Source organism: Monodelphis domestica, chromosome 1 (assembly GCF_027887165.1).
Source record: "Monodelphis domestica isolate mMonDom1 chromosome 1, mMonDom1.pri, whole genome shotgun sequence".
In the NCBI taxonomy this organism is placed as follows: domain Eukaryota; kingdom Metazoa; phylum Chordata; class Mammalia; order Didelphimorphia; family Didelphidae; genus Monodelphis; species Monodelphis domestica.
Window position 1 is genome coordinate 205,047,060 of NC_077227.1, and position 18,610 is coordinate 205,065,669.

Genomic DNA, 18,610 nt, shown 5'->3' on the forward strand with positions numbered 1-18,610 from the left:
GCTTAATTGATTACTTGCTTGCTTGCTTTGGGGCACACTACTATTCTTGACACAGCTGAAATGAGGGGCAAGGAGAGAAATTTTATAACCCAGACAAAACAAATCAATCTGTGTAGGCCAATCAAATTTGGGGATTTTTGTCCATGTATGAGGCAAACTAAAAAGTCATTTGCATTTATTTCAAATGGATATAGGCACAGATGAGGATGACCCAGAATCAGACTTACCTTTCCAGGTGGAGAACTGGCTATTTTGCAGGTAGTCTGTGTGAAGCTGCAGGCCTTGAAGGAAGTTGTGAAACTGCGACACAAAGGCACGGTAGGTGATGATGTCCCGTAAAGTATTGGCTAGCTTCGTCCCTGGTGTCACCACTGTTGTCTCCAGGGCGTTTGCATCACATTTTGGGATTTCAGGCAATATAGGCTCATCCTCTGGAAGAAAAGAGGAGAGGGGGAACAGGGTGAGAAAAGTAGAATTTCTCTCTTCACTTAATGAGTTGGAACCTGATGCCATTATTTAACAGCAGTGCCATCTGGCACCCGAGAGGAGTGGAATTACATGTAGGAGCAGCACTTCTCTTGCAAAGATTAAAGCCCCCCCCCCCCCATCTTGCTCCTGCCTCCCTTTCCAGGATTATCACATAGGATTCTCCTTCATTATATTTTCAGACCGGTCAAAATGGCCTTCTTGCTGTACCTCACCTCGGACATTCCATCAATTACCGTAATACAGTCATCCTCCTCCCCCCAACTCACTCTGCCCGTCCCTGTAATGCATCATCTCTTCAGCTTTGCCTTTTGGGATTCCTAGTTTTTGTGAATGCTTTACTCTCCTTCTGTGTGTGCAACACAAATATACATGTGTGTGCATATATATACACGTACATGTATATATACAATTACACATTACACAATATATGTAAGTATATGTGTGTGTGTGATTATACCTAATACAGACACTTGTTCAGTCATTTTCCAGTCATGTCCCACTCTTCATGACCCTGTTTGGGGTTTTCTTGGCAGAGATATTAGAGTGGTTTGCCATTTCCTTCTTTAGCTTATTTCAGAGATGAGGAAACTGAGGCAAACAGGGTTAAATGACTTGCTCGGTCACATAGCCTGGAAGTGTCTGAGGCTAGATTTGAACCCATGAAAAGGATTCTTCCTGATTCCAAACCCAGTGCTCTATCTACAGCACCACCTAGCTGCCATAAAAATGCATGCATAATAATACACAAATGCACACACACACACACACACAATCTAAACATTTTCATTATGTCCCTTTTGCCAGACATTGGAGACACAAAGACAAAAATGAAACAGTTCCTGCCCTCAGGGAGTTTTCAGTCCATCAGGAAAAAAGCACATAAATGAATAAATGAATGTGTCTATACACACACACACACATATGTGTGTGTGTGTATATATATATATATATGTATCTATATAGTGTATTCCTAATGCCTGACAAGAGGTACTGATAGACCCTGAGACCAAAGCCGGTCTCCCCAACCCCTGCCTGAGGCCAAAGCCACCCCTCTTCCCCCCAACACCTGCCTGAGCCTGGGACAGAAAACCTGGCAGGACACCAAGATAGCCCTATCTGGCCTAGACAGATGACCTCCCGCCTCACTGACCATCAGGCCTGAGAACTGCCCATCCCCTTAAGGCTCTCCAATCAACTGGGCATGAGTACCCCAACTTTGACCAATAGAGACAACCTAAGTTACCTCATCCCAGACCACCACCCTATAAAATATTGCCCCTTCTCCACCCAGGTGGAGACCCCCAGCCATCTACAGGTTGCGGGCTCCTCCGTTGCTCTCCCTTTCTTTCCCACACTAAAGCTTTGCTATATTACTCAGTCTCTCTGTCTTGTTTGCCTTGGGTCAGACCCTGAAAGCCAGACTGGACAGGTACTTAGCAAAACTACTTAAATCCTAGGTAAACGATTCAATAAACATTTACTATTTGCCCACTAAGTGCCATTACAGTGCTAAGTTCTCATACTTAAATGTTTGTTGATGAGCTAATTAATTAGGTAGCACAGCAGATAGAGCACTGGACTTGGAGTTGGGAAGACCTAAGTTCAAATCTTGCCTCCGATGATAGCTGTGTGACCTAGGGCAAGTCACTTAACCTCTGTCCTTCTAGGTTTCCTCAACTCTAAAAATGGGGACAATAATAGCACCTACCTCCCACCGGTGATGTTGCCTGCAAAAGATACATTAAAAAACACACACACACAAAACCTAAATGGTGTGTGTGTGTGTGTGTGTGTGAATATGTGGGTGCATGTATGTATATATAGGGTAGCTAGGTGGTGCAGTGGATAGCTGCCAGATCTGAAGGCAAATCTGTTCTCAAACACTTCCTAGCTGTATGACCCTGGACAAATCACTAAATCTGTTTGCCTCAGTTTCCTCATTTATAAAATGAGTTCGAGAAGGAAATAGCAAACCACTTTAGTTTCCTTGCCAAGAAACCTTCAAATGGGGTCATAAAGATCTAGATATGACTGAAAATGATGGAACAAAGTATGTATGTATACATATAATGCAATATGACTGTATATACATATTATATAGGTGAGGCAGGTGCACTGGGCTCAGTAGATAAGAGTACTGGGCATGGATTCAGGAAGGCTTGAGTTCAAATTTGGCCTCAGATACTTCCTAGTTGTATGACCTTGGACAAGTTACTTTATTGGCTTCAGTTTCCTCATCTGTAAAGTGAACTGGAAAAAGAAATGGCAAACCACTCCAGTATTCTTCACCAAAAAACTCAACTCCAGGAAGGGGGAGGGAAGAAAAAGAGACAATACAAATCATATAACTTTGGAAAACTTATGTGGAAATTTGTTATTGAAATAAAGACATTAAAAAAAAAAAGAAAACTCTATGGACATCTATGGTCGGTAGAGTCAGGAACTGAGTCAGATATAACTGACTGACTGAATAACAACATTTATGATAAATACAAAGCCATTTGGAGGATGTGGAGGAAGACTTCCTGGTGGTCCTTCCCTCCTTCCTTCCTTGTCTCCCTCCTTCCTCCCCTCTTTCCCACCTTCCTTCCTGCCTTCCTTCCCTCTTTCCTTCCTTCCTTCCTTTTTTCCTTCTTTCCTTTCTCCCTTCCTTCCTTCCTTCCTTCCTTCCTTCCTTCCTTCCTTCCTTCCTTCCTTCCTTCCTTCCTTCCCTCCTTAAAGTATTTATTGTCTAACTGACAGTTACAAACCACAGAATTTCAGAAGCTTGGATCTTTAGCAATGACAAAGGCTACAAGTCCCAAGAGGCAGCGGTGAGGAGATTGGTTGTGTGATAACTAAAAATTGTATAAAGTGCCTTACAAACTGTTAAGTGATGTATAAATTATTTTTATTATTGATTGACAAAAAGCTGTCTTGTCATTCAAGTAGCTTGCTTTCTCCACCTCTAGCTCGAGACAGAAAGAATCCAAGACCGCAGCATTAGGGACAAAGACATAAGGAAGAACAAAGAACAGCACAAGGAAGAGGCCAAGGGACTAAGAATGGACAGGAGAGAAAGGGAAGAGAAGGAGGCTGAAAGAAAAAGAGGAGGAAGGAGATTCTAAGAGAGGTTCGAGCATTCCTTTAGATGGTGGTAAGACAGTGAAAGCTCTTGCTTTCTGGCCGAAGAGAATTCAGAAGTTGGCAGGTAGAGAGGTCTGTGATACACAGCCAAGATGGAGAGGGATTTTCCTCATTAGTTCAATGCCTCTTAGCACAGTGTCTGGTACATTGACAATTACTAACCACAGAATTTCAGGGGCCTGGACTTCGCCTCCCACCAAACTGTATTCCTGCTTTGAGTCCAACCTTCCCTTTGGATATTATTATCAGTTCAAGCCCACCCAGCTTCTTAGTTGGCAAGTTTGGCCATTGACTTTGGCTTTTCCTGGACAAACCACTACTGCCTGCCTTTTCCAGTTCACCAGCCTGTGCCTTTGGCCACTGACATCCATCTTGCTCTCTCTTGCCCTTTGGCAAGGCTCCTTTGGAATACTCCTGTTCCCTGCTCCTCCCCTTCCCTCTCACCTGGGAAGCTTGCTGTACCCAACCAAAGCCTCTGTAGTCTCAGCCTCTTCTGCCTAGGCCTGCCTATTGGTAGGACCAGGAGATAACAGAGCAATAATGAAGTTTTCTTTTGGGGGTGACCCCAGCAATTACAGGTCTAAGTCACAGAATTTAGAGTTGGAAAGGACCTCCTTGATGGCCATCTCATTTAACTTATACCAGAAAATAAGTCCTTACTATAATTAGTCAAGCAGCAAGAATGTATTAATTCCCTACTATGTGCCAGGCACTGTGGCTAGGTAATGGTGTCACAAATATAGAGAAAGATACAGGCAGGTAGGTGGATTGAGAGGCAGGCTTAGAGATGAGAGTTCATGGGTTCCAATCTGGCCTTGGATATTTCCTAGTTGTGTGACCCTGGACAAGTCACTTAACCCCCACTGCCTAGAGCTTACTGCTCTTCTGCTTTGGAGCCAATTCACAGTATTGATTCTAAGATGGAAGGTGAGGGTTTAAGAAATGAATTAAAGAATCCCTATTCTCATATATAACAAGAGATCCCCCAGCCTCGCTAGAAGACCCTACAGTCTCAAAACAGCCCATTCATTCCACTTCTAAACATGTCTAATTCTTAGGCGTTTTCTTTTTTAGACATCAGCCCAAGTTTATTCCTTTTGTGATTTTCCAGTGTCAATCTTGATTCTTCTCTCTGGGGGCCAATAAAACAATTGTAGTTTCCTTTCTCTAAGACAGCCTTCAAGTGCCTGAAGGTAACCTGCACATTTCCCCAAGCCTTTTCTTCCTCAAATTAAACAGCTCCAGTTGCTTCAATTGTAAATGATATGTGTAAGCTCAAAAATCTGTGATTTCATCATTAGGGACATTCTCTCCATTGATACAGATAAATGCTCTTTGAACCTCAGCAGGTTTCTGTTTGGGGGGTGGGGAGCACAGAGTCAACATGGTACAGAGAGAAACATTCTGGATTTCAAATCAAAGGCTCTTAATTCAGATCCCATGTGACCTTGGACAAGTCATTTAATCTCCTTTCTTTAATTTCCTCAACTGCAAAATAAGGTAGTTGAACTAGATGATCCTCATTGTGAATTTCAAAACTATTCCACCCTAATCAGACCATTCTTTAGAAGATCTGATTTAGCTATTTCCTAATCAATAACAATAGAGATACTTGGAATAACAGAATCAGGTCTTAGAAACTACATTTCTCCTCCCTTCTTAGTTTAACAAGATTAGAAAGGTCTGCATCAAACTCAAGATTTAATTATCTGAGAATATGGCCTTCAACAGACATGTGCAAAAAAAGGACAGACCTTTGGGCTGTCCTAAGTCAAGCTTGAGCCACCATTGGCACATGTGAGACGCAGAAGTGAGGTAGAGAACAGCCTCTGGACTTCTCATGACTTCCTGTGAAGAGCACTAGAGTTCAGTTTGATCCTGGAGCTTGAGCTTGGAGGAGCCCCACAGACAGCTTTCCTTCAGACCGGTCACGTGAGTGATAAGGACTGACCCCTTTCTTTGCCTTGGCTTTCCAAGGCCTTAACACCCGCTTTGGCTCAGTCTGAGCCAGAGTGGTTCTGAGATAAACTCCTTTCCTTCTCTCCCTTTTTCCTTCTCTCCCTCTCTCTCTCTCCCTCTAATATTTTCTTCCTCCTGTTGTAATTAAATCACCATAAAAATTAGGCAGCTGACTTGGGTATTTTATTATTTGGGATTTCTCTTGGTGACCATTTAAATTTAGATTTTTTCAGTCTCAACCATAATATTCACCCTTTACAGTTGCCAGTTTTTTTCCCCTTAAATCCCTATCTTCTGCCTTAGATTAATACTAATTACCAGTTCCAAGGTAGAAGAGTGTTAAGGGCTAAGCAATAGGGGTTAAGTGACTTGTCCAGGGTCACAGAAACAGAAAGCTCTGAGGTCAAATTTGAACCCAGGACCTCCCATCTCCAGGGCTGGCTCTCAATCCTCTTAGCCACCTCACTGCATCCATCCCTTTCTAAAATTAGTGCTTAGGACTGATTTCAATACTTCAAATGAGGTCTAACCAGGTCCCAGTACAGCAGGGTTATTACTCCCTTATTCCTGGGAACAGTCTTTGAATAGTGATTATTTTGGTTGCCATCCCACACTATTGACTTAAACCCCCAAATCTATTCCATACAAACTATCTCACTACACCACTCATGCCTCCCCTCTTCCTTCTTGTACTTGGGGAATAGATTGTGTTGAACCCAAGTGTAAACTCAGCATTTATCCCTCATCAATTCCATCTCATTAGATTTAGCCAGATGCTACACAGATCTTGTTAGGATCTTTTTGGATCTTGACAGTCATCCAGCAAGTGATAACATCCTTAACTTTCCTCTCTCTGTGTTAGCTTCAAATTCAATACGCGTGCCATCTGTATCTTTATACAGGGCAAAGGATGGATATCTGGAGGTTTCTGGTGGAGACATCTTTCCAAGCTGACATCTAACCTCAGTCTGGTCTCAGTCTGGTCATTTAGCCAATTCCAAATCAATCTAATTACACTATTTTCTAACCGACATCTTTTCCCTAGGAATAGCAAAGATGCTTCACTAAAATCTAGGGAAATTATGTCTGCAGCATTACTCTAATCTAGTAGCCTGCAATCACTCCCTCACAATCTCTCTTCATTTCTACCTCCAAGAATCCCTAACATTCTGAGAGCACACGGGCCACAAAGCCCCTCCTCATCTTCCCCAATGGTTAGTGCCCTCCCTAAGAAATGATAGATTTTGTTTTGATTTATTTGCATATAGTTTATTGTCCCCTCCCCAAAAGTATATAAGCTTCTTGTGGGCAGGAACTGGTGTTTGTTTGCTTGTATTCCAAGTGCCCAGCACATAGTAGGTACTCAATAAGTATTTGTTGAATGAATGAATAAATGAAACTGAAATACAAACCTGGATCTTTTGACTCCAGATTCAGAATTCTTATTACTATCACAGGACAACAAAGCTGATTCATTCCACACTTGCTGACCTCATCCCTCTTTTCTCTTCTCTCTCTAAAGCAATAACTCTCCACTCCAGCCATCATTCTCCTCACCAGCCCTATAGGAATTTCTCCCTTCTCAGTTGGAATGATCACCCCAAAGTGGCACCTCCTTCCCTAGCTGGCCCAGCCTTTCAGAGACCCACAGTGTAGTTTAGGCATGAGCTTAGTATCCAAATCCCCACCCCTCCAGGGGAAAGTCAACTGGTTACCCACCAATATCTTGCATTTTTTCTCTTGTCCACATGTGGAAAAATTCCTCTGAAGTATGAGACAGATTCCAGGCATCAAGCAGGTTCAGGGAGAAGATGCTGCTCCACAGACCTGGGTGGGGGAGAAGAGGCAGCAGTGAGCTTCTTATACATAGTTCTTCTTATGCTTCAGATCTGGCCTCAGATACTGACCAGTTGTGTGATCCTGGGCAAATTACTGTTTCTGTCTGCCTTGGCTTCCTCAATTGTAAAATGAAGATAGGGATTACCTTATAGGGTTGTTGGGAGGATCAAATGAGATAATATTTGTAAATCACTTAACACAATGCCTAACATATAATATTCCTTGTTTCTTTTCTCTCTCCCTCTCTCTTTCTCTCATTTCTTTCATTCCTTCCTTACTACCTTCTTTCCTTCTCTTCTCTCTCCCCCTTCTTTTTCTTCCTTCCTTCTTCTCTCTCTTCCTTCTTCCCTTTCCCTCCCTCCCTCCTTTTCCTTCCTCCTGTCTTTTCTTCCTTCCCCCTCCCTCTCTGTCTCTTCCCTCCCTCCCTTCCTTCCTTCCTTCCTTCCTTCCTTCCTTCCTTCCTTCCTTCCTTCCTTCCTTCCTTCCTTCCTTCCTTCCTTCCCTTTTTCCTTCCTTCTTTCTTTCCATCCTTCCACCTTTCCTTTCCCAATAGCTCCCAGAGGTATTATCTGAATCATTCAATTCCCAGAGGAGAGGGAAAGGTACTGGTAGGAGAAAGAAAAGGGCTACATCTTTGCCTGGTCTCTGTCAGGACAAGAGGGATACAGGCCAAGATCCTGCCCACCACCTATAACCAGTCTGGCATCTATATAAGAAGAATGACTGATGATTCAGGCTCAGCACTGCCATGTTCTACTGCATGGATCCCTTGGCGTATCTTTTCTCTTATCACTCACACCTACCATGTAGATGGAACCCCTGAAGGAACACAATTAGGGAGTGACTATCATTCCAAAACAAAATCTACTCAGCTTTCCTCCACATAAACCCAAGACCATCAAATCATTGATTTAGAGCTAGAAAGGGGAACTTGGGGGCAATGAGAACAAGCAGCAGTGTGCTATAAATGTTTAACAATAATTGGCTCTCTGGGGTAAACAATTATTGGTAGTTGAATCTACATTATTAATACTTTCTCCATTATGTTCATAAGTCTAGAGAAACAACAAAACAATAAATCAAGCCCCAGTTTGTGATATTTACTGATTTCCAAGGTGCAAGTGTCACAGTAGACTTTTAACAATTAATTGGTTAGAGCTGGCTGCAGCACATCCCTGAGCCAAGTAGCTATTCAGTCATGTCCAGCTCTTTGTGACCTCATTTGGGGTTTTCTTGGTACTGATGCTGGAGTGTTTTGTCATTTCTTTCTCCAGCTCATTTTACAGATGAGGTAACTGAAGCACAGTTAAGTGACTTGCCTAGGGTCACACAGCTGTGAGTCTGAAACCAGATTTGAACTCTTCCTAACTGCAAGACCCAGCACTGTGCCACCTAGGTGCTCTGACCCATTTACTGACTGAAAAACTACAGCCCAGATTGGTGAAGTGACAGAGTCAGGGGAGAAGCCAAGGTTGCTAAAATCATAAGATGATAGACTAAGAGGAATCTCATCCAAGGTCATGCAGATAGTAAATTAGAGGTAGGATCTGAACCCAAGTCCTTTGACTCAAAAGCCAGGACATAGTTTTTGCCCTGAGGTTAAATTGGGGAGCTTTCAGTCTAATACACAAATCAACATCCCAGGAAAAAAAAGTCACCTATCATGTAGCATATCCGGGACTCTGGGATCCTCTTCATCAGCCTTCCCATGTAGAACTCAGAGCCAAAATATTCCGAGGGGATAAAGGCTCCATACTTTTGGAATCCCACTTCATAGGGGGTGAACTCCACCCATTCTACATACAAAACAGCAAAAGGAAAGGAATGAGGAGTTATTGCTTGTCAGGGGCCCCCAGAGGAGAGCTTCAGATGAGGACTACTGAGAATGAAACGGTGTTAAGAAGGGAAGCTGTGGGGAAGACTTCCAGTCAAGATGGCAGCTTAGAGAAAGCTAAAGTTTAGATCTCCTGAAACCCTTCCTTACCGATCTCAAACCGAATGCTCCTAGGGCACCGAAATTCAAAACGATCAACAGCATAGACCCTGGGAATCCTCCTCCTGGAACTGGACCTGGATCAAAAGGTACGCCCCCCCCCCCAAAAGCCAGAACCCGAGACCACTCGGACCTAAGGGGTAGGCAGAAGGAAGGTCCTAGGACCCATCCCCCCAACCCAGAGTGCCGAGTCAGAGTCCAAGGCAGCAGAGGCAACCTCAGAGCCCCACGGCCTGCTATTCTGAAAGCCGCTTCCTAACCCAGTGGAGGGGGCACCCAGAAAGCAAGGAAAAAGAGAGGGACGGGGGAGCTCGTAACCCCCTGGGAGGAGCCCTCGGAGCTCCGGGAAGCCGCGGCCCCTCCCCTTCAGAGAGCAGGGGCTCCTGAAACAACAGCAACCCTCAGGACTGGCAAAAGGGCCTCGGGAGCCGGCTATTCTGAAGGCCACATCCTGAAAACAACCTAACCCAATCGAGGGGGCACCCAGACAGCAGGGAAACAAAGAGTCGGGGGGAGCTTGTAACCCCCTGGCTGGATCCCTCCATCCAAGTCTCAAGTCCCTGCCTCAGGGCACACTCAATTCAATCCAGGGAAAGCTAATCTTCTTATCAGGAGCCCTCTCCCAGAGCTCCAGGAAGCCTCGGCCCCTCCCCCTCAGAGAGCAGGGTCTTCAGAAACAACAGTAACCCGCAGGACTGACAAAAGGACCCCAGGGCCGACTATTCTGAAGGCCACACCCTGAAAACAACCTGACCCAGTCGAGGGGGCACCCAGACAGCAGGGAAACAGAGATGGGGGAGCTTGTAACCCCCTGGCTGGATCCTTCCAACGAAAAAAGTCCCTGCCTCAAGGCATACTAAATTCAACCCAGGGAAAGCTAATCTCATTAGGAGCCCTCTTGGAGCTCTCTGAAGCTGCGGCCCCTCCCCCCACAGAGTGCAAGCGCTGGCCAGCTAAAGCACGGGAACAAGGGCCAAGCTAAGCTTAGAGTGTGGAAGTAAGGCAACGGAGAAGCATCAGGAGGGCAGTAACAGGGACACACCAGCAACTCCTGGCTTCCCAGGAACACAGAACAACAACTGCATAGAACGGACAATCTGCCTAGGGCTAAAACCTCTGAACACCAGACAGAGATAAGAAAAGCTAATCCCCCCCACTCAGATAGAGATGGAAAACTCCACAGAAGCACAAAAGTCCCAAAATTAAAAAAAAAAAACAAGAAGAAGGGGGCGACTTTGGACACATTTTATGGAGCAAAAATACAAGACACAGAAGAGATAGAAGAGGAAATACAAGCAAATGCTCTGAAACCTTCCAAAGGAAATGGAAACTCTCCACAAACCCATGAAGAATTTGAATCTTAAATGATCAAAAAGATGGAAGCCTTCTGGGAAGAAAAGTGGGAAATAATGCAAAAGAAATTTACGCATCTACAAAACCAGTTTGACCAAAGTGAAAAGGAAAACCAGGCTTTAAAGCAAGAATAAAGCAAAGCCAAAAGACCAAGAAATTAGAAGAGAACATAAAATATCTCACTGACAAAATGACAGATTTGGAAAATAGAGGGAGAAGAGATAATTTAAGAATAATTGGACTTCCAGAAAAGCCAGAAATAAACAGCAAACTCGACATCATAATACAAGAGATAATCAAAGAAAATTGCCCAGAGATTCTAGAACAAGGGGGCAGTACAGCCACTGACAGAGCTCACAGAACACCCTCTACACTAAACCCCCAAAAGACAACTCCCAGGAATGTAATTGCCAAATTCCAAAACTCTCAAACAAAAGAAAAAATCGTGCAAGAAGCCAGAAAAAAACAATTTAGACATAAAGGAATGCCAATCAGGGTCACACAAGACCTTGCAAGTTCCACTCTGAATGATCATAAGGCATAGAACATGATCTTCAGAAAGGCAAGAGAGCTGGGTCTTCAACCAAGAATCAGCTTTCCAGCAAAACTGACTATATACTTCCAAGGGAAAGTATGGGCATTCAACAAAATAGAAGATTTCCAACTTTTTGCAACGAAAAGACCAGAGCTCTGTGGAAAGTTCAATATCGAAAATCAAAGAGCATGGAATACCAGAAAAGGTAAATATGAAGGAAAGGGAAAAGGAGAAAAATGTTATCTTCTTCTTTTACTCAAACTCTCTTCTATAAGGACTACATTTATATCAATCTATGTATACTAACAGGTGGGAAAAATGTAATGTGTAAATAGGGGGAAAAGAAAGACCAAATAGAATGATCATTCTCACACAAAGATTCACATGGGAAGGGGAGGGGAAGAAAACTCCTATAAGAAGGAGAGGAAGAGAGTTTTTACTTAAACCTTACTCTCAGGGAAATCAACTCTGAGAGGGAAAAACATCCAGATCCATTGGGATCTTGAATTCTATCCTACCCAACAAGGATAGGGAGAAGGGAAAACCAAGACGGGGAAGGGGAGAGGGAAAACAAAAGGGGAGGGAAAGAGAGGGGGGAGGGAGAGGGAACAAAAGGGGAGGGACTAAAAAGGGAAACATATCAAGGGAGGGGATAAGGGGGACTGATTCAAAGTAAATCACTGGAGTAAAAGGTAGAGCCGAAGGAAAAAAGGTTAGAATTAGGGAAGGTTATCAAAATGCCAGGGAGTCCACAAATGACAATCATAACCTTGAACGTGAATGGGATGAACTCACCCATAAAACGTAGACGAATAGCAGAATGGGTTAGAATCCAAAACCCTACCATATGTTGTCTTCAAGAAACACACATGAGGCAGGTAGACACCCACAAGGTCAGAATTAAAGGATGAAGTAAGACCTTCTGGGCCTCAACTGACAGAAAGAAGGCAGGAGTGGTAATCATGATATCTGATAAAGCCAAAGCAAAAATAGACCTGATCAAAAGGGATAGGGAAGGTAATTATATTTTGTTAAAAGGGACTTTAGATAATGAGGAAATATCACTAATCAACATGTATGCACCAAATAATATAGCATCCAAATTTCTAATAGAGAAACTAGGAGAATTGAAGGAAGAAATAGACAGTAAAACCATATTAGTGGGAGACTTAAACCAACCATTATCAAATTTAGATAAATCAAACCAAAAAATAAATTAAAAAGAGGTGAAAGAAGTGAATGAAATCTTAGAAAAATTAGAATTAATAGACATGTGGAGAAAAATAAATAGGGATAAAAAGGAATACACCTTCTTCTCAGCACCACATGGCACATTCACAAAAATTGACCATACATTAGGTCACAGAAACATAGCACACAAATGCAGAAAAGCAGAAATAATAAATGCAGCCTTCTCAGATCACAAGGCAATAAAAATAATGATCAGTAAAGGTACATGGAAAACCAAATCAAAAACTAATTTGAAATTAAACAATATGATACTCCAAAATTGTTTAGTTAGAGAAGAAATCATAGAAACAATAATTTTATCAAGGAAAATGACAATGGCGAGACATCCTTTAAAACCTTTTGGGATGCAGCCAAAGTGGTAATCAGAGGTAAATTCATATCCCTGAGTGCATATATCAACAAACTAGGGAGAGCAGAGATCAATCAATTGGAAATGGAAATAAAAAAACTCAAAAGTGATCAAATTAAAAAACCCCAGCAGAAAACCAAACTAGAAATCCTAAAAATTAAGGGAGAAATTAATAAAATTGAAAATGATAGAACTATTGATTTAATAAGTAAGACAATAAGCTGGTACTTTGAAAAAACAAACAAAATAGACAAAGTACTGGTCAATCTACTTAAAAAAAGGAAGGAAGAAAAGCAAATTAATAGCATCAAAGATGAAAAGGGGGACAGTACCTCCGATGAAGAGGAAATTAAGGCAATCATTAGAAATTACTTTGCCCAATTATATGGCAATAAATACACCAATTTAGGTGATATGGATGAATATATACAAAAATACAAACTGCCTAGACTAACAGAAGAGGAAATAGAATTCTTAAATAATCCCATATCAGAAAATGAAATCCAACAAGCTATCAAAGAACTTCCTAAGAAAAAATCCCCAGGGCTTGATGGATTCACCAGTGAATTCTATCAAACATTCAGAGAATAGTTAATCCCAATACTATACAAACTATTTGACATAATAAGCAAAGAGGGAGTTCTACCAAACTCCTTTTATGACACAAACATGGTACTGATTCCAAAACCAGGCAGGTCAAAAACAGAGAAAGAAAACTATAGACCAATCTCCCTAATGAATATAGATGCAAAAATCTTAAATAGGATACTAGCAAAAAGACTCCAGCAAGTGATCAGAAGGGTCATCCACCATGATCAAGTAGGATTTATACCAGGGATGCAGGGCTGGTTCAATATTAGGAAAACCATCCACATAATTGACCACATCAACAAACAAACCAACAAGAATCACATGATTATCTCAATAGATGCAGAAAAAGCCTTCGATAAAATACAACACCCATTCCTATTAAAAACACTAGAAAGCATAGGAATAGAAGGGTTGTTCCTAAAAATAATAAACAGTATATATCTAAAACCATCAGCTAATATCATCTGCAATGTGGATAAACTAGATGCATTCCCAATAAGATCAGGAATGAAACAAGGATGCCCATTATCACCTCTACTATTTGACATTGTACTAGAAACACTAACAGTAGCAATTAGAGAAGAAAAAGAAATTGAAGGCATCAAAATAGGCAAGGAGGAGACCAAGTTATCACTCTTTGCGGATGACATGATGGTCTACTTAAAGAATCCTAGAGATTCAACCAAAAAGCTAATTGAAATAATCAACAACTTTAGCAAAGTTGCAGGATACAAAATAAACCCACATAAGTCATCAGCTTTTCTATATATCTCCAACACAGCTCAGCAGCAAAAACTAGAAAGAAAAATCCCATTCAAAATCACCTTAGACAAAATAAAATACCTAGGAATCTATCTCCCGAGACAAACATAGGAACTATATGAACACAACTACAAAACACTCTCCACACAACTAAAACTAGGCTTAAACAATTGGAAAAACATTAACTGCTCATGGATAGGACGAGCCAATATAATAAAAATGACCATCCTACCCAAACTTATTTATTTATTTAGGGCCATACCCATTGAACTCCCAAAATATTTCTTTACTGATTTAGAAAAAACCATAACAAAATTCATTTGGAATAACAAAAGATCAAGGATATCCAGGGAAATAATTAAAAAAAAAAAACACATATGATGGGGGCCTTGCAGTCCCAGACCTTAAACTATATTACAAAGCAGCAGTCATCAAAACAATTTGGTACTGGCTAAGAAACAGAAAGGAAGATCAGTCGAATAGACTGGGGGAAAGCGACCTCAGCAAGACAGTATACAATAAACCCAAAGATCCCAGCTTTTGGGACAAAAATCCACTATTCGATAAAAACTGCTGGGAAAATTGGAAGACAGTATGTGAGAGATTAGGAATAGATCAACACCTCACACCCTACACCAAGATAAATTCAAAATGGGTGAACGACTTAAACATAAAGAAGGAAACCATAAGTAAATTGGGTAAACACAAAATAGTATACATGTCAGACCTTTGGGAGGGGAAAGGCTTTAAAACCAAGCAAGACATAGAAAAAAATCACAAAATGTAAAATAAATAATTTTGACTACATCAAATTGAAAAGCTTTTGTACAAACAAAACCAATGTAACTAAAATCAGAAGGGAAACAACAAATTGGGAAAAAATCTTCATAGAAACCTCTGACAAAGGTTTAATTACTCAAATTTATAAAGAGCTAAATCAATTGTACAAAAAAACAAGCCATTCTCCAATTGATAAATGGGCAAGGGACATGGATAGGCAGTTCTCAGATAAAGAAATCAAAACTATTAATAAGCACATGAAGAAGTGTTCTAAATCTCTTATAATCAAAGAGATGCAAATCAAAACAACTCTGAGGTATCACCTCACACCAAGCAGACTGGCTAGCATGATAGCAAAGGAAAGTAATGAATGCTGGAGGGGATGTGGCAAAGTAGGGTCATTAATTCATTGCTGGTGGAGTTGTGAATTGATCCAACCATTCTGGAGGGCAATTTGGCAAAGGGCGACAAAAGAATTTCTATCCTTTGATCCAGCCATAGCACTGCTGGGTCTGTACCCCAAAGAGACAATGGACAAAAAGACTTGTACAAAAATATTCATAGCTGCGCTCTTTGTGGTGGCCAAAAACTGGAAAGCGAGGGGATACCCATCAATTGGGGAATGGCTGAGCAAATTGTGGTATATGTTAGTGATGGAATACTATTGTGCTAAAAGGAATAATAAAGTGGAGGAATTCCATGGAGAATGGAACAACCTCCAGGAAGTGATGCAGAGCAAGAGGAGCAGAACCAGGAGAACATTGTACACAGAGACTAATACACTGTGGTATAATCGAACGTAATGGACTTCTCCATTGGTGGTGGTGTAATGGCTCAGAACAATCTGCAGGGATCTAGGAGAAAAAACACTATGCATAAGCAAAGGATAAACTATGGGAGTGGAAACACCGAGGAAAAGCAACTGCCTGACTACAGCAGTTGAGGGGACATGACATAGGAGAGACTCTAAAAGAAACTCTAATGCAAATATTGACAACATAGAAATGGATTCGAATCAAGAACACACGTGACACCCAGTGGAATCATGCGTCGGCTATGGGGGGTGGGGGGAAGGAAAAGAAAATGATCTATGTCTTTAATGAATAATGCTTGGAAATGATCAAATAAAATATTATTTAAAAAAAAAAAAGAAGGGAAGCTGTGGGACAGTCGTCTGCTTTCTCTGAGTCAGGGATACTTAACTTTTCTTGAGTCACGGTCCACCATGTCTAGAACATCCTCCTTCATCATTTCCTCCTCCAGGCTTCTTCATCTTACCTTCCACCTTAGAATCAATACTGTGTATTGGTTCCAAGGCAGAAGAATGGTAAGGGCTAGGCAATGGGGGTTAAGTGACTTGCCCAGGGTCACACAGCTAGGAAGTGTACAATGTTTTCCTGGTTCTGCTCCTCTCACTCTGCATCAATTCCTGGAGGTTGTTCCATTTCCCATGGAATTCCTCATGCTTATTATTCCTTTGAGCACAATAGTATTCCATCACCAACAGATACCACAGTTTGTTCAGCCATTCCCCAATCGAAGGGCACCCCCTCATTTTCCAATTTTTTGCCACCACAAAGAGCGCAGCTATGAATATTCTTGTACAAGTCTTTTTCCTTATTATCTCTTTGGGGTACAAACTTAGCCCTGCTATGGTTGGATCAAAGGGCAGACAATCTTTTAGTGCTCTTTGGGCACAGTTCCAAATTGCCCTCCAGAATGGTTGCATCAATTCACAAATCCACCAACAATTCATTAATGTCCCAACTTTGCCACATCCCCTCCAGCACTTATTAATTTCCTTTGCTGTCATGTTAGCCAATCTGCTAGGTGTGAAGTGATACCTCAGAGTTGTTTTGATTTGCATCTCTCTGATTTTCAGAGATTTAAAACACTTTTTTCATGTGCTTATTAATGGTTTTGATTTCTTTAACTGAAAATTGCCTATTCATGTCCCTTGCTCATTTTTCAATTAAAGAATGGCTTGATTTTTTGTACAATTGATTTAGCTCTTTGTAAATTTGAGTAATTAGACCTTTTCCAGAGGTTTTTGTTATGAAGATTATTTCCCAATTTGTTGCTTCCCTTCTGATTTTGGTTACATTGGTTTTGTTTGTACAAAATCTTTTTAATTTGATGTAATCACAATTATTTATTTTACATTTTGTGACTCTTTCTAATTCTTGCTTGGTTTTAAAATCTTTCCTTTCCCAAAGGTCTGATATGTATACTATTTGGTGTTCACATAATTTACTTATAGTTTCCTTCTTTATGTTCAAGTCATTCACCCATTCTGAGTTTATCTCGGTGTAGGGTGTGAGGTGTTCATCTAAACATAATCTCTCCCATGCTGACTTCCAATTTTCCCAGTAGTTTTTATCAAATGGTGTATTCGGGTCCCCAACACTGGGATCTTTGGGCTTGTCATAGACTGTCTTGCTAAGGTCACTTACCCCAAGTCTATTCCACTGATCCTCCTTTCTGTCTCTTAGCCAGGACCATATTGTCTTGATGACCACTGCTTTATAATATAGTTTGAGATCTGGTACTGCAAGACCACCTTCCTTTGTATTTTTTTTTTATTATTTCCCTGGATATCCTTGATCTTTTGTTCTTCCAAATGAACTTTGTTATTTTTTTTTCTAATTCAGTAAAAAAGTTTTTTGGAAGTTCAATGGGTATTGCTTACATTCATTCTTGAAGTAAATGTTAAATTTTAGTTAGAGATTAATGAAAATAAAAATGTAATTTCCCCTCATAAATCTCCAAATCTCTGCAGGCTCACTGCAGGTTAATAATTCCTGCTTTAAGCTGGTGTTCTCAAGAATCTCTCAAGGAACAGAGAACTTGCAATTCCAAGATGAGGCAGAAGAGGGCAATATCTGCTCAGCAATAGAAGATGACCCAGGTTCTGGCCCCATGGCAGTGATAGTGAAGACCACAGGCAGAACTGCTCAAAGCAAGTCACTCTTCACAGTGGAATAAAACAAGGGTGAAAAGGGGAAAACAGATTCTTTCTGGGAATCTGCCTGGGGAAGGGTCCTGCCCCCCAGGACAGTAAAGAATGGATGGCATCTCTTCCTTTGGAAGAAGTTTTATTCTTCCTGCTCTATGTCATTCAAAGCTGGGAAAGACGTAGATGCTTCCAATGAGGTAAGAGAGTCATGAGAGTAAGGGGGATAGCAAATCAACATGTTAATTTAGTCTAATAATTAATTAAGTGCTGATGCCATGGATCTAGAGCAGGAAGAGGCCATTTAGTCCATTTTTGCCTCCTCCATTTTACAGATGAGGAAATAACCCCAGGAAAGTTTTATTTTGATTACTGGGTCAATAACAGATGTTGGGCTAGGGGGCAGGGAATGTGTCTGTAATATCAAAATGGGTATAAGTCTGCTAATTGTCCAAAGGCTACTAGAATTACCTCTGAAATCCTGGTTGCTTACATTATCCTTCACATTGATGGTGAGGTAGATTGGGAGGGGATTCTGACCCTGGCACAGAGCTTCTTTTTGCCATGACAATTTCCCTTCATATCTCTGGAGAAAAGAAGGACATTATTTGTGAGAATGACAATTTGGAG

At 41.3% G+C, this 18,610-nt stretch overlaps 1 protein-coding gene across 2 annotated transcripts in view; it reads right to left on the minus strand.

Moving 5' to 3' along the window:
* Nucleotides 1-18,610, minus strand: part of PLA2G4E (phospholipase A2 group IVE) — a 144,903-nt gene that overhangs the window by 15,205 nt on the left and 111,088 nt on the right. For both annotated transcript variants that reach the window (XM_007472412.3, XM_016428486.2), the window contains exons 14-17: nucleotides 18,452-18,566; nucleotides 9,072-9,209; nucleotides 7,294-7,401; nucleotides 228-431 (exon numbers count right to left, since the gene is read on the minus strand). In XM_007472412.3, the coding sequence (XP_007472474.2) occupies nucleotides 228-431; nucleotides 7,294-7,401; nucleotides 9,072-9,209; nucleotides 18,452-18,566 (565 nt within the window). The remainder of the gene's footprint in view (nucleotides 1-227; nucleotides 432-7,293; nucleotides 7,402-9,071; nucleotides 9,210-18,451; nucleotides 18,567-18,610) is intronic.